Source organism: Hylaeus volcanicus, chromosome 3, assembly GCF_026283585.1.
Source record: "Hylaeus volcanicus isolate JK05 chromosome 3, UHH_iyHylVolc1.0_haploid, whole genome shotgun sequence".
NCBI classification, from domain to species: domain Eukaryota; kingdom Metazoa; phylum Arthropoda; class Insecta; order Hymenoptera; family Colletidae; genus Hylaeus; species Hylaeus volcanicus.
The window spans coordinates 9,894,446-9,917,232 of NC_071978.1; the positions used below are offsets into that span (position 1 = coordinate 9,894,446).

Below are 22,787 nucleotides of genomic sequence, written 5' to 3' on the forward strand. Positions count from 1 at the left end.
AAAAATATTGATTCTATGAATAAAATGAATAGAACCTGTTGAATTTTTAAGGCAACACGATGTGGAGTAAACAATTCTGTTTCAAAAAATTGCATTTGATACAATTGTACTTAATAATAATCTATTCAACTGGATAACTTCTATATGTTGGAACATTGACATAACATTCCACATATTTGTAAATGTTTGACCATCGAGAAAACATTTTTAATTATATTCAGCAACGATTCAATCTTTATGGGAGTCTCTAAAGGTAATCTACTAAGAATAAAAATTTGCATTAAATAATATTTGGAGTTCTTAGATATCCAGTGAGAACTCATTAATCATTAGGCAGAAAACCTTCGAGACCTGAATAAATATTAATCTCTCCCCATAAAATCAGTACAGAATTAACGCATAAAACGACCGTGATACCCGACAAATATTAAGATCAGTTTTATGAAATTCACTCTTCGTGTGTTCATCAAGGCCGCAGGGAAAGAACCATGTTACAAGCACTCCGTTTCATTTGCTTAAGCTTGATTGTCTTTTCTGCTGCAGAAGGAAGCTTCAGAACACGAGCTTTAATCTTTCCCATAAAACACTGATTGTGGATTGACTTTTAAATGCCTCGGAAGCATGGGAGAAAATAGCAGACGGACCCTAGTACCGTCTGGCACGAAACTCGGGAAGTTTCTTATTTTTCTTCTTCTGTTTTATTTCCTTTCAAGTAGAAACAATGCTTCTAACTTTACATTTCTTTGGCTGACTTGTACCAAAGGAAAATTTAGTACCTTTCCGTGGCTCGTCGAAGGTATTATTTATTGAAACGGTTCATTCAATTTCAATCATGTGTATTATATTCGTCGTCTCGCTATGGGCCACAGAAGAATTCAAAATTTTAATAATTATACGCGTAAGAAATATAAGGGTATATGTATGTACAGTGTGGCATATGGAAGTTTCTGTGGAAGACATCATTATGCGGAACTAAATAATTAATTAGTTGGATTAAAGTTTATAGACGAGTGTTACAATATAAGCAATGAATTTTCGTGTAAAATATATTTTACTTACAACGAGAGAATAATATTTATATAAAAATATACTTTACATCGTTCCTTACTGTAGATGTTCTTAAATGAATTTTAACAATTCCACTATTATTTTTTGTTGTGGCGAAGCACGAGTATACCTATCCTTTTTGTCGTTAAAATAACAATTTCGATTAATTATTTTCCTTTGTAACACAAGCAGAAATAACGTACTTCGTTTTTAATTCATACAAATGATTATTAGGCAAAAGATGGAAAAGTCGGTACACCGTGATCAATAATACAATTATACACTAATAGCACGAAGGACACCCGAGTGCACAAAAGAACCGTAGTAACTTGATTGATCGTGAGCGATAATGATTGATTACTAAGAAGAAATGATTTAATTTCCACCAAATACACCTCCTGAACGCTTATATGAGTAATGTATCATTCCGCCATCATTATCCAATATGCGGCGAAGTGGTCGACATGCATTGTGCTAACGAATTATAACCGTAACTAAAATAATGGCAACAATATTGCTGAATAATCGAGTGCGAAAATATTCCCATTTTTGCTGATTACCATTGATACGATGCAAGCAATTAATGTACAGTATATCAGATTTCTATACAAGGTACTAGAGATTCGACTGTTCGATAAATTATAACTATTAAACGATATTATAGAAATTAATACTACCATTAAATGTTTACGATAGAACATGTTCGAAATCATGGAAGACAGTAAACTTGGAGCATCGGAGTCCTTAAGGACACTTCAAGAATTAAAACTTCCTAAATGGAGAATGGCCTGGAAGAAACTCAGCATGATTTAAACTTTCAACGAACAGCGTAAACTACTTGTGCGAGTAATGGAATTAACTTGACCTCGATACAAGAAATAATTGAAACTGGGTATAATTAAACACGACTAATTGCAAACGATTGTAATGGAAATGAAGAAAATATGATTCTATGTATATTAATTATCACAGATCGATTTATTTCTGGAATCAAATGTGTACTCAGTTTACTGATTATATTAATTTATTCAAATAAAAGAATATTATATATATTTTCAGAGCAGTAGGTATATATATATATATATATATATATATATATATATATATATACAATTTAAATCTACTAAAATATAAACGTTTATATAATGTTGTGAAAATCCAAATAATAGTGTTCATTGTATAAATTGATGAATTATACTTCCAAAATAGAAAAGTTATTTTATGGTCATACAAAATTCTACAGTGTAAGATTAATAGAGGAAATGATTAATTACTAATGAACATAATGCGTGGTTCTACATGCTCAGTCTATGTGTATATCCATTTAGACAGGGAAGGGATTTAGGTGAATTGTTATTAGTAATCAGATAAGAAGCTTTGAATGTACAATATGGATGATTTGGTCTCACTCATGGCATTAGAAATTAATCGTATTATACATTTCAATTCCATGTATTACTACTGCCATAAGAGTAATAATTACTAAGACGGTTTACGAGGATTGTTTCTGGATAAAAAGGAAACGAATTCAGTTGATAATTAAAATATCGAATGTGAAGTATCTCCGAGCCATAAATCTTGCTTTGTGATGATAATTCGAGGATACGGTTTAATACGGCTGAGTGGAGTAGTATAGTGAAGCAGCATTTCTCCATAAATTTACGTACGTATATAGGTATGTTCTTCCCGTGAAACAGACGATATTCTCATGAGAATCAAGAAAGTCGGAGTTATATACACGAGATGTTGCAGAATGGAATAAAGCCTCTTAATTCTTAATCAGTTGCATGCTAATTCCGTTTATTATTCACGAAGAAAATACACTATACTGTTAAATCATAAATATTGTAAAATTGCTCAGTATTATACCAACCGTTAAAAAATAATTTCTATAGGCCAAAAATTATAATTTGGGATTAATTATATTTGTATGACATAACATTCATAGTGATCTGTCAGTATATACACGAGGAGAAAACGATTATTGCCCTAACAACAATGCTCAGACGATGAATCAAACTTGAATAGGTTTCACTTTAGGAATTAAATTTTTCAACCATTTTGAGAGATGATATCAGAATAAGACACTTTTAATATTTGGTTAAATAAAGATGCAAATATAGTTTTAGTTATTTTTAGTTATTTTTAAAAGTAGATGTAAATGCATGACTTAATTTGAACCTATTAAGTGAGAATTTGATTGGCAGATACTATTATTAATTGTATGAAAATAGCGAAACTTTTGAACTTTCACGAAATTGGAAGCAGGAACCGAAAACTAAAAGAATATTTTAAACCTCAGTTTGGATCAAATACATGAAATGGTATCAATCGATACGAACGCGTAGTTATGCTATTTTTTAACAAACTTTTACGATCGTAATTTCGAGGATGTTATCAAGCGTATTGGAAGATTAACGACGACTATCGTTTCCAAAAGCGGAATGAATTTAAAATACCGTAAACCACGAGCTCCTGGAAGAAAATTGCCGAACTCGGGAGGCCTAAGCGCAAATGCTATTAAAGCGGGATAGTTTTCATGTAGTATCACACGAGTGAGCTTCCGCTGTTAGAAGAACCATAGCCTTGGAAAGCCAGGATTATATCCTCAAGAGTTCGCCAGTTTTCGATTCTCATTTAATGGACTTAATGGCGCGTGCTGGAGAGGGAGAAAAAAAGAGGAATATGGAAGAGGAAATAAAGCGCGTAAAATCAAATTGAAAGAGGAAACTCGTGATAAAATTAGTAAGTGAACTGAAAAAGGTAGAAAAAAAAAACACTAGACATTTCGCAAAACTGTCGACATTCAGATTTCCCTCTGCTCTTATCATTTCTTAATTAATACTGAAACTCGTTCTTCTTGACTTTCTCTGATAAGAGTCCTCAAGATAAGCGATAAAAGAAAGTCACAAGAGTATTTGAAATCCAACTGACTCTCAAACATGGCCTTGAAATTCTAATTAATCTTTATTAAAATATGTTATAGAGTAGAAAAAATAATTCCATTCAGAGGTAGGAAAAGTTCTCATCACTCGAATGAACGATTGGAACTGGATTTAACTAAGTCTCGTCAAATGAAAATAACAATTTTAATTACAGTATAAAAGTTTGTATAATTGGCAATTCCAAATTTAATTGATTAATCGAATAGGCATTGTGAATAAATTTCTAAATGTTTGTTTCATTTGTTATTCGAATAAAAATTGACAATTCTTGCCAAACAGACAAAAATGTTAGGGGCATACTATGCCTCATTCGGTAGTATTCCATTCTTGTAAATTTAGTTAAGTTAAACGCATAAACATTTAAGGTAGGAAGGTCAATAATATTGTACATGTTTGAATCCAACTTTGTACCAGTTATAATATCGGAAATACTATATCTCATTAAAAAAAAAAACAACATCAATGACTTGGAAATCTCAGAAAATATCTGCCTGGAATAATTTTTATCTATCATAGTACGTTCCCCTCGTTTTTCTTTGTGACACATCTTCGTGTTCTTAAGCGAAAATATTTCAATTAAGAATCTTAGAAGATTTCACTTTGTATAACAATTAATCCAATCTCCATATTGCCATAAAACATAAACAAATCATTTTCATTCACGGTAACGTAAAGTACCCAATAAAATATTCATTCCTCGCCTGACGGTCTGACAGTAAAACACGTTTTTATACCCATACGGAAACCTTTCTTCCTTTTAGGCGAAGCCCTCGCAATCCTGTATGCCTTCTTCGTTACTTTATGCTGTACATTTTAGGAACCGCTAAAGTGGAAGGATAGAGAGATAAAAAGACGAGAACTGAAGCCAAAAGAGAGGCCTCCATGGGTAGGGGAGGTGCGCCATAAAACGGTAACGCCACGCGATTTCTGCGCCCGGGCCATCTTTTCCCCATTTAACCATCCCCCGTGGCTCAGCAGTTTGATCCAGTTATCCACACGGGAACGCTCCTTCAGACGGATTAAATGCAACTTCTACTCTCGCACGTGCGCATAAAAATACCGATCATAAAATAAAATAACCGTAGGTGGCTGGCATTGCTCGTCTATTGCCCCGGGAAAAAAGTGATTTGCGCTCTGAAAAGAATACGCCGACGCTTTCTCTCCGTACACTTTTGAACGTCGAAAGGCGCGTCCATTACCATCGTGATCCTTTTTGATACTGCATAATATGCCCCGATAGCAGATAGACCCGTTGATAGTATTCAATTCAAAAGCTGCGTTGAACAAGTCTTGCCAGTATTCCACGATTTCCACTTCGATAGTCAAACACCCTGCATTCGTCGTTGAACGGATTTAAATGATATTAGGTTGTGACGCATGGAACGTCTGTTTGCAGATATAATCAATCACGGGAGGTTACATGCAACGCTGTTCTCTTGAACAGGTTCAATGCATATGTCATTACTCATACGTAAAAGAATTAGAAATTTAATTAGTACATTGCAATGGCATGTTATATTGGGTTGGCGTAAATAAATTTCACCCTGGGTAACAAATAATGAGGAAAACCCCTGCAGGTAGCAATTGTTAATTTGTCTGATGAGTGGGAGCAATAGTTAATCAACGATGGTTATTATATAATTGATTAAAATGTAGTATTTGGAAATAAATTGAAAATTAGTTAAAAAGTGGAAATTATTTATGAATCGCGTTAATGTATACTGGCTTCATGAGTGTAATAAAGGTCATAATGAACTTAAATTACGAAATAATAAAAGATATACAGGATACATACTTACTAATAATGAATATGTTGTAGAAAATGGCAGAAGTGGATAAAAAATCATTAAATCAAGATGTAAATGTAAATATTGTTAATACTATCCAATAGATATTTTATGTGTATCATTACTATCTATTATCTATTATTTATGAATACTATTATTTATATTCATTACTATATAATAATCTTTTGAAAACATTTAATAGGACCGACTTTTTTGATTGGATGAAGCTGTGCTTTTCAGTTATACTTATTCTAAGAACTAAAGTAACCTACAGCCTTGAATTACAGATAAGTTACTACTCAAAAATCAATCGAATTTAATATAATAACATAATATATACACCTAATGCAACTTAATAACGAACTCGACAATTTTAACTGGAGAAACTGGAAACGCTGTGAAAATTGATACGTTTTACGTCGAAGCTTGCAACAATACATTCAACAATTAAACACTTGCAATATTTAGAGACGTGCAGTATTTCGAGAAACGCATGTACGATGATTTTGTTCCATCGTATCCACTCTGATCTTGTTACCGACAAATTTAATTAATCCAATTACACAACACGAAATATAATTCCATACAGATCCACGTTACATCATTCCAAAATAGAATGTAAACCGGTGGATGTTTTGTCGTTTTAAAATAATTCCCACCAGACGAAAATTACAACGAATCAGGATGAAATGTTTCCCTTCACTTTTAATGAGAACACTGGTTATCATTCATGTTGTCGTTAACAAGCACGTGTGTTTCGTTGGGAACGGAATGTTTTGTTTCGAGAGCTGCTTAAAGTTCGATTTTGATATTTGCCCGAAATAAGGTTGCGCGTGCATTTTCGATCAAATGAAAATGCTACTTATGCTTTTCATTTAAAGGAGCTGGAAATATCTGTTGCATGATTTTACAAAATAAATCGTTCACGCATATGTCATTACATATCTGATCATTATCAGAAACAGATATAATAAATACACTTACGAAGTCTAGATGATGATAAACAATTTTGTAAAATATCCACGCGCGATATCTGTCGTTATTCTTAAAGATAATTGAGCTAATCTGAAAAACTGAATTTGAAAATGAATTTTATTTCATGTTCATCTGTACCAAGCAGAATGAAACATTTGTTTTTTAGTAAAGCTGCATATTGAATAGAATTTATTAATTTAAAGTATTTGTATGATTATTTCGGTTTCTAATTATTTTCTGTAAACTTCAAATTCAACATAAAATTCCAAATGGTTCATTGAAAAATATTTCACATTACAAATGCGTCTATCGCGTACTGTTTGTTTACGCATTTCTATCACGAACGACGATATATAGAACTTATGACCCTGAACTATGAATTATTCATATATCGCGACACACTGTTCAAGTATTAATTAATACGCTATTAAACGGCACATGCATGTGGCAATCAAGTAAATATATGTAACCTTTTTCATTTTCTCTGTTAGGTTAATAATTTTGTTCCAGAATCCGAAAAATATAATCTGCTATGCATCTAATCAACGAGTTTAATTTGAACAAAATAATACAAAAACTTAAAATAAAATTAGTCTGCGAATAATAAGTTATTTATATGTTATTCTAATTGAAGTTGTATTTCTTTCTAACAATTTTAATTAACAGAATTCCACGAGGAAGAAGAATATATTACCAAAAAAGAAAAAAAAACAATTCAAGCTTATCAAATAATTGATTCAGTTTCATTGCATAATTTACATAATTTCACCATATCCTTTTTAATTAATCCTAATCAAGCATCTGGTGACTAATCGGGGATATCATACGTCAACTCCAGAACGTAGCTAGCAGATCAATCTCCAATACCGACACGATGCAGTCGCGATATTTCTCAGCGCCCCTTTGGCTTAACTGCGGCATACGTATTCCAATACAAGCCACGCTCGCAACAGGAATATTTCACGCTATTCTCCTCGTTCGTTCCCGCGTACCATATTTTCCACGGAACTCTGGAGTTTCTCTTTCTTCGAATATCTAAACATTTTTCGCGCAAATCCTACTTCAGCGGCGGCTTACGTAGCCACCGATGATTTTGCGTAAGTCCCTGACGTGGTACGGGGCCATCGTATAGCTTACCGAATGAAAAAGAACGATGCCACGGTAAATCAGCCTATTAATCCATAATGAGATTAGCATAATAAATCATCGTTCAACGTGTTCCTCTATCGCTGCACGCTAACGCTGAATTCGACGCGTAGCGAATGACCCACATCCTCGCGAGTGTCGAAAACCGATAATCGTCGATACTTTTCAATTTTCTTGCTGCTTTCATAGTTAACGAACGCGTGGGTTTTACTTTTCTTTTTCAATTGTAACCCCATTTTTTGCGAGTTTGTAATTGAAATTAACAATGAAACGCGATCTGTTTTTTCCCCTGCTAATCGATTGGCATTCAATTTGCACAGTAATTATTGTCTACACGGTAAACGCGTGCACACGCATCGCACACAAAGTGGCCCATTTAAATCAGGCCAACTGAATATTTTGTCCAATTGTGATGATACAAAAAATATTTTACGTGCTGTTTGAATGGTGTAAATGGACCAATACGCTGCAACAAAGTTTGTTTACAACATTTTTTGGGGGGGAATTTTCATTGTTATGGAAGATCATTGATTTTAGACAACATTAATGTATGTTTAGATATGTATAATGGCATCCAGATGGTCTGGTTTCAGTGGATCACCCTGTAGAAATCCAATTCGGTGCAAGTTTCTCGAAATTACAACGAACCTTTACCCACATAAATTATGATGTTAAACGTACTATGCACTCACGCTCCAAGAAACGTAATTTATTCGTATACTACGCGATAGAGAAACAATTAGTTTGATTATGATTGTAACGGAGTTACGTTTCTCCGTGGCAGCAGAGTTTCGATAATTATTTTACCGTCTCCGTGTTCAATTAGACTCCGCGTAGCTGTAAACTGAATTCCTAAGTTTAGTCTCGCGGGAAAAAGAAAAGGGTAATTCGATATCGATACAGAACATTGCGAGTGTAAAAGAATAATGAGGGAAAGAGTTTTCTTTTGTTTCGGCGTGGGCTTTATTTGTCACAGGAAACGATCCAAGCTTTGGCGTCATTTTTACATCTACGATTATTACAGATAAAATTGTATGCTATTGTAAAATAGTTTTATTAATACTTTTTTTTTAAGTAGAAGCCATCTTAAGATACGACAAATTGCTTTTTACATGAAAATTTCAAGAATATTAAATAATTTTTTTTTTAAATTCTAAACAATTTGTGTAGAAAGTGTTCACTCTATCTCAAAATTGTTTTTATTCAAGAGACACAAGTATACAATATTTTGTATACATTCCGATTTGTTTATGTATAATTTGATTTGTAATTGCAATAATTACAGGTTTAAAAATGATTAAAAGTTAGAATAGTACAATTCGAATTCAGGTCGAGAATATCAGAATTAATTTGTGTCCCTTTTCTCAATCTATAAATATTGCGTATAACAAAATTGAACTAATTAATAACGTATAGTTTTATTGCTAGAAAAAATAGTAGTACAAATAGTACTATTTATTTTTTGTAACATTGGACACCGTGGGTAGAAAGTGTGTAGACAGTACTACTGGTATCAACAATTTGCTGATTGCTGTTTACATTTGGGAATAATTTATGCAGAAGTTTCGGGACAAAGTGCATCGCCACGCCATACCGCCGTGGATAACCTTTTGCCATCTTTTAAGGGTAGTAAACGTGACACTTGAATATATCTAGACCGAAGTAAAGTGTGGAGTATGTCACATAAAATGACAGGAAGCTCCAGTAAAACTTCTCATACATGATATATTCTAATAAATACCAACCTAAAATATTCAACCACGCGTTTCAGGAATATGCCGGTGTACATACCAAATTCTGGGTCGGGGAGGCGGGGGCTATATAATGCAAAACAGGCGTATAATATCGTCACGCGATTTCATTTACATAGTGATGTTTAAACGTGAAAAGAATAAAAATTATTAAAATGAAATCGTTGAGACTCTTCGATGCCTGTTCAATTTTTGATGAGTTATTGATGTTTGTTCTACTGGTTGAATTTTTGCTAGTGACTCATGAATTTTTATTCCTTTTATAATACGTAAATATTCATGCTGAATCTGCTTGCTGTGTTGAACGTCAGTCAGAAAATAATAATGAACATCTATATTAAAAACAATTACATTTAATACTCCATTTTAATATTTTAATATTTTTAATATATTTTTAAAATATATTTAAATTCATTGACTTTTCTTACAGTAAGAAGCATAACGGATTAATCACATACATTTTTTTTCACGTATATTTTTCAACAACTGCCATTTTTCACGTAACTCTTTTTCCTTGTATAATATTTTAGACAAATGTTTTTGAAGAAAGTGTTTAAGTGTAATAGTATTATTTTAATTATGACGTTATGATTCGTTATATTATTGATACTATTACTACATTTTTCTTACTACAATTTTCTTTCCTTTGTCAAGATTAAAGTAATTGGAAACTTTTACATTCATTTAAAATTTCTTTTGCAGGATCATTCTACAATGACCATAAATCGTTGCGCGACAATTAAAGAATTGAATTATACAATCGCTAACGATTCCTTTCTATAAGGAAATAACGAAATGAAAATTGATACGTAATGGATTATCGATGATCCCCGATCGTATCTCGAAGCTATCGGAAATGCTGATAATATTTATTTTCTGTAAGAATCCCAACAAAAGCGAAGCGTTCAAACTCTCCCAGCCGCAATGCCCGATATTGTACCGCACCTCACCTCTTTTGTTCTCCAATTTCTCGGTGCGTTCAAAGCTCAACGCTCACCCTGTCCGTGGATGCGCCCGCCGGTCGAGATAATTATATCTGCCCACAATCTCGGTTGCATCGCTCACCCCTGACCGGCGAATGTTGGGTTTCACTAGCCTGAAGCGTTTCTCTACTGTATGCGCCCGCGAACTACCGGCTTTTGGGTGGCGAATCGCCAACAGAAATGATTCTCCATCCATGCAACTGTATTCCGTCCCTGTTGATCCATTCAATTTGAGAGACGACTCTCAGTCGCCACTAGCATTCACCTGCTAAATTAGGTGACTTAGGTGACACCACGGTGGCAACAATCTTTGTTTATTTTAGATCTTACCAAACATTGAAACGTTGACAATAACGATTAGCCGTGAAGAGGTTCGCAAGCCCTTTTGTGTATTTTTGTAGGAAGTGTAAAATGGCTGTTGTGGTTCTTTATCTTAAATTCGACAATGGCAGAAACTTGTTTCTGAAGTGTTTATCATATTTGATGTCTTGAGACTCTATAACAAATGAATGTCTGTAGTGAAATTAGTTTGTGTAAAGGTAAAGTTAATTTTACACATTTCCAAGACGAGGTCATTTGTATGTAAAATTCAGAATTCGATGCTAAGAATTTTTATTTTTTAAAGGTGTAAAGATAAGTAAAATATTAAAATACATAATCTTCATACACTAATTTATGTGTTATATAATTTTACGTTAGTCGTGAAACATTAGTCAAATATTTTCAAAATCGTCTGGAGTTGGAAAGAAAAACCTGCGTAAATTCCTACACGTAGTATTTATCATCCCTCCAAGACATAACAGGTAGTGAGAACCCCATTCAAAAGATTTAGATACTAATTATCATTCCCTACCAAGTCCCATTCGACTCTATCTCATGTCTTCCCAATAATAAAGCATAACGTCTCATCAATCGCCGCGTTGAAGACACGTAGCCTGATAGATTCATCGAAATTGCGGCGGTACACCAGAAGTAGTCGCAATTTTATTCGGGCTTTTCTCACGACCGAAGTTGCGATATGTAACGCGGAAACGTGTGCAGCCGTGAGAATTATATAGGAAAGCGAAAAAGGAACGGGAAGGGGTTGGCGCCCCTCGAGTCTCCCTGTGGTGAGTTGGACTTGTAAATGCGCGTCTCCCACGGTATCCCAACCTCGAGTCTACCCCTCAGCCCCCTACCTACAACCCGCCGAACGTGTATGTACGCCGGGTATATGGGCGCCGGAAGGTAGGCGGCTGCGAGCTACAGTGGGAACACAGTTCTTGCATTAGCCAAAGAAAGATTTCTAGCGAGTCGAGCGAGCGAAACTCGTGCTAAATGGCCATGGGAGAGACGAGGAAAGAGGATCCGTATAGATAGCAACGGCGGTTCTTACCGGAGGCGTGGTAGCGGGCTGTGTCGTTGATCCTTGCCGGTTGTATCGGCGGGACTCATGGATACACTTTTCGTGGCTGCCCCCATAGCGCAGGGATGCTAGAAGAGCGTTTCCTTTATTTAATGTTTTGTTCGTGAAGGAGAGTGACCAAATTCAAACAACCATTTTGTTTTTATTGTGTCATTTCCTATCAGGCCTGAATTATTTTTTTTCTCGGACTAATGACATTCAATTTTTACAGTTAACTTGGACTAAAATTAGCATGGAAAAAGTAAAAAAAAATCCTGATAGTGTAGCTTTCGAGGGAAATTGGTCTTTCTTCATACGCAGAAACAAGGACAATCATTCTAAACTTCTAAATTTTGTGTCCTTAATTGTGGACGCCAGGTCTGAAAGGGTTAATGCAAAACTGACCGTAAGAGCGATGAAGAAAGAGAATCCCTGTAGATAGCAATTGTGGTTCCTACCACAGCCGTAGTAGCAGGCTGTATCGTTGATCATTGCTGGTTGTATTGCGTAACTTCGGTTCATGGATTCTCTTTTGGTGGCTACCATAGCGCAAGGGGGGAGGGGAAACGTGAGAAAAGGTCTCGTTTTCAACAACGATTACCACCATTACAGGGCGGTCTCGCGATTTCAATGGCGACGCCCAACTTATAAAGTTCTGTCTTTGATTAATGCGCAAGTTTCTTTTCGGAAGGTGTTCCCAGGAGGAGGATGAAAGACGCATAGCCGATTGGGAGTGGATTCAGAGTTGCCTTGAGGGATATTTATCGGGGGGCTGTTATGTAGTCGCCTGGCGTTAACCTTTGGAGAAGCTTCGAGAGAATGGGACGTTGGTTTAATGAACTTGTTTGGGTTTTTAGGTGAAAAGTGTAACAACGAGGACAACAGAAATTGTTAGTGTAGTATGTACTAATGAATGGAAATGAATTCGTGTTAGTATTTTTAGTGTGTAAATGGTTTAAAGAATTTTGTGTATTTTAGTGAAAAGTGCAATAATAACAGACTATCTGAAGAAGTCAGTATATCAACAGGTGATTTTGGAAATAAATTGAAGATTTAGAATAAAATATTTCAATACAATGCTTCGTTATTAAGAAAATCAATTCTGAGAATAGAATACTTGGAGGGATTGAGAGCGCCTTGCCTGGCGTGTCTGACCAATACTCGACGTTTCTACTGTCTCTACTTGCGGTGCTGTATGCAAGCATTGGAGATGGACTAATTCATAAGTAAATCTTTCTCTAACAACTTTTTAATGTTAACACTTTTATAAACAATCCTTTTAAACATACAAAAATATTCTAAGTTAGATATCTCCGTATTAAAGTTTGCTTTGATTTCTAAGCAGTACTTAATTTTTATACAATATTTAAATAATTCCATCAGCATGAGTTCTCGAAACACGAATGAACAATGTACTATCAATAAATTAACTTCCGTACTTCGGTAAAGTACATTAATCGGTAAATTGAAGACTATATCCAGTGTTCAGAGCGAACTGTGTTCCATGTACTCTTACCCAGAAGGAATAATCTCCAACAAACGATCCTTCTGCCCAAGTCAACAACACGAAGGGATCCTTATTTCTCTTTGCACGTATATTTGTCTTATTGACCGCAGTACTTGCGGTCGCTTGTTGAAGATGAACTACCTGGACTGGGCTCGCGTTCTGTGTTCGCAGGTTAAACAAACCTCTTCTCCGGAAGCCACGAAATTGCAAACTCGAAGCTCTGGTGTCAACGCGTCGCGATTCGGTCTATTAAGGATTCAAGCGGAATCCTAATACGCAGGACTTATGACACGGACTTGGGTTCTTGACTATTTTTTGAAAATTACGGAATTTTTGTCATTTGCTGCAGTATTGCAGCATTTACGTATGTAATTGTTCACATTACTTAGAAAATTATGACCAGTCGCATTTCCAAATTATTTTATTGTCATGTTGTAGTTTCTTTGTCTCAACGTTTGGCAATCAGATTTGTTAAAAGCTTGTTAGGATCATAGGTTTATTCATAAGACAATGGAGTACAAATGCGTTTGGGGAAATGATTCAAAGATTAAATAATTTGAAACAAATTTTTGTTTACATACTCGTTGAAATATATCGAACAAATGATGGTACGGATTTTGTAATAAGATTATGTTTGTTGACTTCTTTTTTCATAATGATGTGAACAAAATTTATCTCAAATTTAATTCCACACCACTTAATTCAGAGTCAAACTTTTACAAAGAAATTTACTGCCAGTTAATTTTCAAATTCTAAAAATTTTAATTCTAATAAATTTCAAAGTCACATAAGAATACTCATGTCCAAAATTTTATAAAGAAATTAACTAGTAGTTTATTTTTACATAAATGCCCCCTAGATCCCTTACGAGTGGCATTCACGTCGCGGCTGAAACATAGACTTTCGAGTTTCTCGCGATCGCCGTTTGTGGCCACGAGTATCTGCTCGCGAGGACGAAAATCGTACACACTCATAACGGGGAGGTAAGTACACCCGATTCTCCGCGAAATTGGCGAGTTTACTAAATGCTCTCGAACGAAGGCAGCCCTGTCTCGAGTCAGGTCCCCCAGGAGAAGTTTCGAACTAATGGCCAGGGATCGATGATACTTCGCTTTTAAAGATCCGCTCGGCTCGTTTCCCGATCTTCGTCGCTACGGAGAAGCTTCGAGTCGAGTCAACTTCGCGAGGCGAGAGCAGTTTTCCGAACGATCGCGATCCTTGACTTCAAAATTTCAGCATTCCAAATTGATTCGCGGACTGGATGTATTGTAGTTGTCCCCGTCAAGCATTCATGCGTTGGACACCGAACTACTTCTTGGGATAATCCATTTCACGCATGCTCGACGCGCTCCGATCGGAGATAGCAAAGAATGGGGCACTTCGCGAATGGATTGGACTGTTTTAATAACCCAGCCGATGATACAGTGGTTCTTCAGTTTTTGAGCTTATGGAACTTATAGTACTTTTCTAATACAGAAAAAGTAAAGCGAAATCTTATTTCTCTCATGTATAGTTGTTCAATATTTATCAGTCACCATTCTTCCTTCTAACATTTTCTATTTTTAATTAACGTATATTCACCACCAAGCCTTTTCCTCCTGATTCACCTTCTCTTTTACAATGCCTATCTTCTTCTAATCCTGCCAAATAATATTCAACACCGTGTATCGAAAAGCATTAATGCTATGAGGCAACCACCTTTGTTTATTTTAAACAGTCGTCGCTTTAAAGGGAAAACAAACATGCAAATTGTGCAAAACATGCAAGATTGTATTTCAAGAATAAAAAATGCCTGTTTTCTGACCACTGCTCATTAAAGTGAAAAACACAGTCGCTAAAGCGCGCGTGAGTCCAGTGAATAACGAGTGTTTTATAAGGCGGTCATATTTAACGTTACCGCTTAAATAAAATTTGTTACCGCTAATAATTAATTATCACGCCGCGTAAAAGATGCTGCAAAACGGCTAAGACAATTACTGTTTAAATCGGCAGCTTGCGGAGCACCGGAGGGAGTTATTAATGTTTTGGGAAGTGAAATTACTTACCGAGTATCTGGCTAAGAACGGTGCGGCCGTCTTCGCCGAGGCAGGCGCTGCGAGCATCAAAGGGATTTGTGAATTGCACGAATGCATAGCCTTTGTGCATGGATATTCCTGAAACAACAAACGATCGTGACGTTCCAAAACGACCCCGTTCTTTCTTCGGACGGCCCGAATGGAGTGGAACGGGAATACCGTGGAAGATAATAGGAGAAATCTTTAATTAAAATTGTTTCCATGAATTTTGATGAGGGAGGAGGAGTTTTCAGAGGGTGCGTCCGTCATCGTTGGCGTTGGACGACGAACCAAGCGGGATATCGCGATTACTGGATCGAGAGTACAAAACTAAGCATTTCCATTGTTCAACTTTTGTTTATGCGTATAGTGATTAAAGTCGATTAGTACGTCGATCGGTATAAAGTGGTGGGAAATATGAGGACAGAATGGAATAAAATAAGCATGACTTTTTCCTTCCTAATTCAACATTTTACTAATCAATACTGATTAGATTTATAAATGTTATTCATTTTGATAACATTCTGTGTAAAAAGTCCGTTAATAGGCTACTGATCGAAACAGTGTTACCTAGTCCTAATGGACAATTTTTAAGAATAAAAACCGCAATGCTTACAATTATTGATTATTATTTAACACAGTATTCATTGTAATTTTTACGTAACAATATAAACAACGTTCTGTGGAGTAACATCTTCAAAGCATAGAATATATAAGAATCTCTCAACAATTTATTTCTTTTAATTACTTATCATTTGTAATTAAAGTCTGGAAAATATTTAGTCGATACAAGCACTTCAAAATATACATCATACGCACACGCGAAACACTTGTCTTGCAATTTTATAAATCGACGGTATTTATATTTCATTCCCATTTTTAAACATGCAATTTCAGTACATGTTTCAGTCGATACTTTTAGTGGAATTACCACATGTACGTGTATAAAAACACGGAAAGGTTGGAAATTTTATTTGAATTAAATGTGTACAATGAACGATGGGGACGCTTTTCATGTAAAATTCGTTAATATTTTAGTTAACATCAACGACACAAAGTCTTTTTAGTATAACAATTCATTCTTTTTGCAGTCGAAATACAAATAATAAATGCATTTGCCGCGTCAATGTAAAAAACATTTTATACAAAAACAGATGTTTCACTTTTTGGCGAAGTCATGTTTACATAATTCAACCGTATTCAGAGAACATGCTTTCCGATTTCATTGGTCGATAAAAAGCGTCTGTTTAATATTGCTACCATCCTCGTTGCTTGTAACTCGAATTCATACAACGCGTAACGTTTAACAGCGCTATAGGGAAGTCTATCGTCCACCGTTCGAAGCCGACTCGGATCGAAATCGATATCGAGGACACGAAGGGGTTAAGATTCACTTTGTTAATGAAGGAAGCGTAACGTACCGGAAGTTATTGCCACAATACGCGTGAAGTTCTAGCAAAATAACATCCCCGTCCAGGTCGCAAGGAGGAGCACAAAGTGCTCGACATTTTCAACCCCTTGACATTATTAACATGTCCGACGCAACTGGCGTGGCCAGATAAGTTTTTTTTAAAACCGTCACCGTCCGTTTCGGGGGGTGGACGCGTGTCGTACGATATATATCTGTATCTAGGCCGCGTATAACCCTGTCTATATATGTATAACCGTGGCCGGAATATATGGAGATTTACATATTTGTTTCAGCATAATGAATTCCATGCATGGTCAGCTGCTAACCACGCAAAAGTTATTACGGGTACACAGATTACAGGGGCTCCCGCGTTAAAATGAACGTATCTGCCGACTTGCCACGCAGACTGCCCATGGAATCGATGACACTGGGTGCCACATGTGGTAGCCGATGTAAAATGAAAAAAAAAGAAAAATATATGAAACGAAAAAATATTGGCAAAAATTTCGGACGAAAAACGCACCACGGTTGGGTACCTCGGGGGGCCCTTGATATTATGACATAGCGTTTCGAATTTTCGGAGTTTCCCGGAATTTGTCCAGCTGAGTTTTAATTCGATCGTTAATGCCACCCGAGCGCAGAGGTATTCAAATTTTCGGTGTTCCGCGAATCGGTTATTGCCACATACCGAGCCACCATTAACAAGCAACGGTTTCTCTGAATTAGGCTTCAGGATTTTGTTTTTTAATGAGAGAATATACCTGTAAGCTTGTGTATTTTATATGAAACGAAGGCATAAAATAAGCGTTTAGTATGTAAAAAGTTAAATTTTTGTTAAGGTGATAATTGGACTGATTCGTAAACGAGAGATTTATAAATAATTAAATATATATGTTTAATTAAACATTCTAAAACGGAGTTATAAAAGTGTGTTAAATGTGTAGAAAATTTGATGACATTTTTATCAATAATGAAATATATGTAAAACTTAATTGTATACATATAAGATATGTGTAATAAAATTTCGTTGAGTTTTAACTAAAAGTACCTCAAATAGATTTTTATAAACCTAGCCATGATCTCAATTATATTTTCCACGAGTCGTTATCTTTCAAGAATCAAATTACACCGCATCCCCAGCAAGAAACCATTACGGTACAAACATTTACAGAAATCCTTTCGCGGAGTGTTCATCGCTCTCGCCACAGAACGGTACGCAAGACTGATAGAGACAGACGGCTGGATCGTTACCGCTGCAATACCGTTCGAAAATAATAAAAGACAAAAGGGTGGAGAGGGGAGGGGGGGGGGGAAGGAAATATTCCTCGGGGCCCCTCCACAAAGGTATAAATTATATCTTCTTTACACCAACGAGGAAACGGGAATACAGACAGGAGCGGAATCCGAGTCCACCTTACTTTCTCGAGCATCGACAACTTCTGGAAAAGTTTTCGAGCTCCCTTTACCGCAACGACAATTCGCTATCTCTCTCGACGACTGTTTTGTGCGGCACGGGGGAAGAGAACGAGAAGAAAGGCCTCGTGTTCTTATTGCGAATGGTTCGAGTCAAGGGAAACGTGAAATTGGAGAAGGTCTGACTTGTCAGACAGAGCTGGGTCTCCATTGCGGAATGCCGGACCACGGTGACAGCTGCGCGGAGCAGATTGCACCGAATCGAGTGGGCCAAGGAACGAGGACTCGAAAATCGTATTAAACTCGTGGCACACGCGTGTATCGGGGTCGGGTGCATTTCGCTTCCGAATCCGTGAAATGCAATAATTCGTAACGATTGACGGTGATACTGTTTGTAGGATTTGTGCCGGGACAGGGGGAAAAAGCATCAACCGGCCGAGTAACTTGATATTTCTTATCGCGGCGGTTTGCGTTATTTTTCCCACAGACATCTGCATATCCTGCGTTTTTATTTGACCCCGGCTAACGAGGTGGACTCGAAATTGAATTAAAAGGAAAAATACATAGGGGAAAAACAGGGGAGCAAGCACGATCCGACGAACGTTTCGTCGTCCAACGACGAACGTTGCGCACGATTCAATTTTACGCGTCTGAATGATGAATGCTGTTTCCGATTTGCCGCAAAAATCACTGCGGGAGCGAATTACCTTGGCGCAGAATGTTATTTAGGCAACATTTACGAAATGACGTTGGCATTATTAGACTATGTAGAATTCTACTTTTATTAAAAATGGATATATGTGATTTGCTATTTTAATAATAATTGCAGTTATTCATTCATTTGTTGTTTGCGTTATTTGAATTCGAATTGTGTATGCAGTGTACAGTTAATAATAATACCTGATGCTTTTAGCCTCGTTCGTTATTCATCATTTCTCATTCGAATCATTTGTTATTGAATTCTATATATCCTGTATAATTAATAATTTTCCATTACTCGTCACTTCATGTTCGTGTTTAGACAATGAAAATGTAATATTGTTCATGATATTTGGGTTATTATATATTGTTGGACAGTATAAAAATTATGAAATATAAATAAGGAATGGTTTATGAAAATTTCAAATAATGAATAAAAATATAACGAATAATTATGATGTATTCATTATTCACGAGCAACACTGCCTAGCTTATTCGTTGATCACGAAAAATTTCAACAAAATAAGTATACTTAAAAATAGGAATACTGTGCTTCATTAATCTATCCTAATTGTGAGTGGAATTGGCGCGTGAGGATAACTAAAAAGGAATGTTCTTTGAAAATTTCAAATAATTAATACAAATATAACTAATAGTTATAATGTATTCTATTCGTCCAAAACGCAACCCTCTCCCTTTTGTTTAAAAAATAAAAGAGACAGTTGGATTTTAATTATCTCCGCTTCAGCTCGGCGTATCAACCAGAGATAGGGGCGCAGTATCGACGAGCTTCGAGGCAAGTAACGAGGTACTAATTCGAAACAATTTAACGCGATACTTTGTTGTGGCATTATCGGAAGGTCGAGGCTCAGTCCTTGGACCGTGGTCCAATCGGACGCCCAGACTCCGGACTCTCTTTGAATCCCGACCAGCAAGCTCGAAACCTCGCGGAAACTAACGCTGCCGAGGACAACGGTGTCTGGGAGCTGCCGATAAACAGCTTACTTTCAGGTGTCTCCTCGATAAAGCGCGAAGACAATAAATGCGCCGCGCGCACAATACGACTGCGCGAACTTTGTCCAGAACTTGAGCGCCGCTGGAGGAATTAAAAGGGGCTTCGATTCGCCAGATAAGACGGCTACCACAGCCAAACACAGGGCAACCATTCATTACGGCAACGGTGACAGCTGTACGGCGCAGATTGCGCGGGTCAAGTGGACGTCCTGAATTATATTGAATGTCGTCTACCGCACCGGAACTCCCGTTTAATTTTATTTCGGAAACGGCGCGATGAAGAGAGGACTTAAACTCTCGCTGTGATCCCGATTTTCAACCGTAAAGAATCCAGGGGAACCGTGAAAGACGCTGTCCTGTCGCGCAGCGAAAATGTTTCGCGGAGTTTCGCGAGGAACGTCTCGTTAATTAAACCAGATCCTTCTGTTGGGTCTCAGTAAAAACTGGTCACTCATTTTCATCGAAAATGTTTATTTGAGATAACATAGGTATTTGTAGCGATTTGTTCAATTGACATGAAAGGTATAATTGTCGACTCTGAAGAAGAGTTTTATTGGAATATTCTTATTTTATTGTTAACACTTTATCTACCGGGCTATTTAGAAACAATCTTTAATTCAAAAAAGAATCTTCTACAGTAGCATATACCAATCTAGGCTGACAATAATTCCTCCATACTGTTACTAAGTACATTGAAAGCCAAGTCTGTTTCCAAAAACTGAACATTGTAAGTAGACAACCATCGACACAGTAAATAAATTCGAAAAGCTAAAGACTGGAATTAAAAAGCCTATAAATAGGCTCCCGGTAAATAAAGTGTTAAGGAATTATTATACTGTGGCTGTTGGAGAATTGATTTTGTTTCTGCTCCTTTCTCAAGTGAATGTTTTCGAGATTGTACTCTAATTAATCTCATGCGGAAATTCGATGAAATAATGGAGATATGAATTTTATAGAGCATGTCTTTGTCTTCCCCCACCGATCCAAGACAAGAAATCTTATTAAAAATGTTAATTATTCCTCCGCATGAATGAATTATTACAAGGCAAAGTTGTGATAACAATTTTTAAAGTTTCAGTAATTTTATTCTGGATCACTTTAGGGAACTTGGCATAAAAAGGTATTGGTATAAATACTTGTAATAAAAAGATGGTAACCATTGACTATGGTTAAACAAATATGAGTATGAAAAGCGAAAATGGTTAGTGATTGGTTAAAGTTTTGTATAAAACCTGAATTAAAATTGTTATATATTTAAATTTAATTTTATTGTCTACTGAAATCCACAACGAAGGGGTGTTCAATTTGTACTAATATGGGTAGGTGAATATTGCGAATGCAACGAATTCATGTAAACTAATTTATTGTTTGTTAAAATTGACAGTTAATTATATGTCTCATTTTAATTGGTTTAATTATATGTCTCATTTTAATTCGGCATTATACACAAAATAATGTCTGTTATTTCAGTTTTGAAACACTATACGTTAGTTTCTATCGTAACGAGTAATTTGTAATATTTAATTGAATTTGTAATATGGTTACAAAGAAAATATTCTGCAATAATATAATAAGAAAGGTATTTTAGTGTTTGAAAATGAAAAGAAGATTACTAACAGCAGGACAAATGGAAACAGTCGACGGTATTGTCAAGTAGTTAAGGTCAACAAGCAGTTAGACGCCGTAAGTTACAGATGAAGAACATCGTCTATTCTACCTCAATTGACATGTTTTTAACTTGATGACACATGATACACAGACAAATTATTTAGAAATACAATATCCTTTTTTTATCAGCTGACATTTATGTTCAAAGCGTGTATTTTAATTGGTTCAGTCATTATCTGTGACCTGCTGATATTTTCATTTAGATATCTCTTAACTTTTGACAAGTTCAACTAAATACATAAATCCATTTAATTCACAGGTATTTTAGACACATATTTTCATTAAATACATTCAGGTATTTTACTGTGCACGTAGATACTTTATTAGTCATTTCGAAGATAGTTTTCTTACATTAACATCTGAAATTCTAGAAGACCTCAAACAATACTACTTTGACACGTCTTTCTGAAAATTAATAAAACTTGAAGAAATAAATAATGAAAGAATGAAGTACGAATAAATCTTTGACTCATTCTTTGCGTGCATGTTGTACGCCCTTTTAACTAATCGAAGTATTTAAATGTAATGTAAAAAGTTTTCATTACAAGCGTAATGCGAGATGCATTATGCAACTTGGAAGGAAACTTCGTCATAGACTGCGCTTTAATTTTACTTGCTCCGGAAACACCAAACAGGGATCGCATAGCGTAGCAGTGACAGCTGTACGCAACAGACTCCAAGAAACTCGAAATTCGTATAAGTAGGATCGAGTTTCGCGAAACTTACTCCAGTAAAAGTGTCACACTTTCGTCCATGACATATCTTACCGTTCGTTAAATCTCGCAATCTCACGATCCTACAAGATTTACTATACCTACGATCGCCGGAAAATTACTCGAAACAGAAATGATTAAATTCGCCATTAAATTCAACTAAATAAAGTAGGTTTTTATACTTTATAATGAGACCTGGCGAATTCTGTAATACTTAATTTGTGCATCCAGCGATATTAAAATAAAGAAACATGAATTAGGTATTATTCTCTGTCAGTAGTGTCTAACGT

General features: G+C 35.8%; 1 protein-coding gene across 2 annotated transcripts in view; it reads right to left on the reverse strand.

The window, feature by feature from the left end:
- Positions 1-22,787, reverse strand: part of LOC128874440 (uncharacterized) — a 346,195-nt gene that overhangs the window by 111,009 nt on the left and 212,399 nt on the right. For both annotated transcript variants that reach the window (XM_054119240.1, XM_054119241.1), the window contains one exon: positions 15,571-15,678. In XM_054119240.1, coding sequence (XP_053975215.1) covers positions 15,571-15,678 — 108 coding nt within the window. The remainder of the gene's footprint in view (positions 1-15,570; positions 15,679-22,787) is intronic.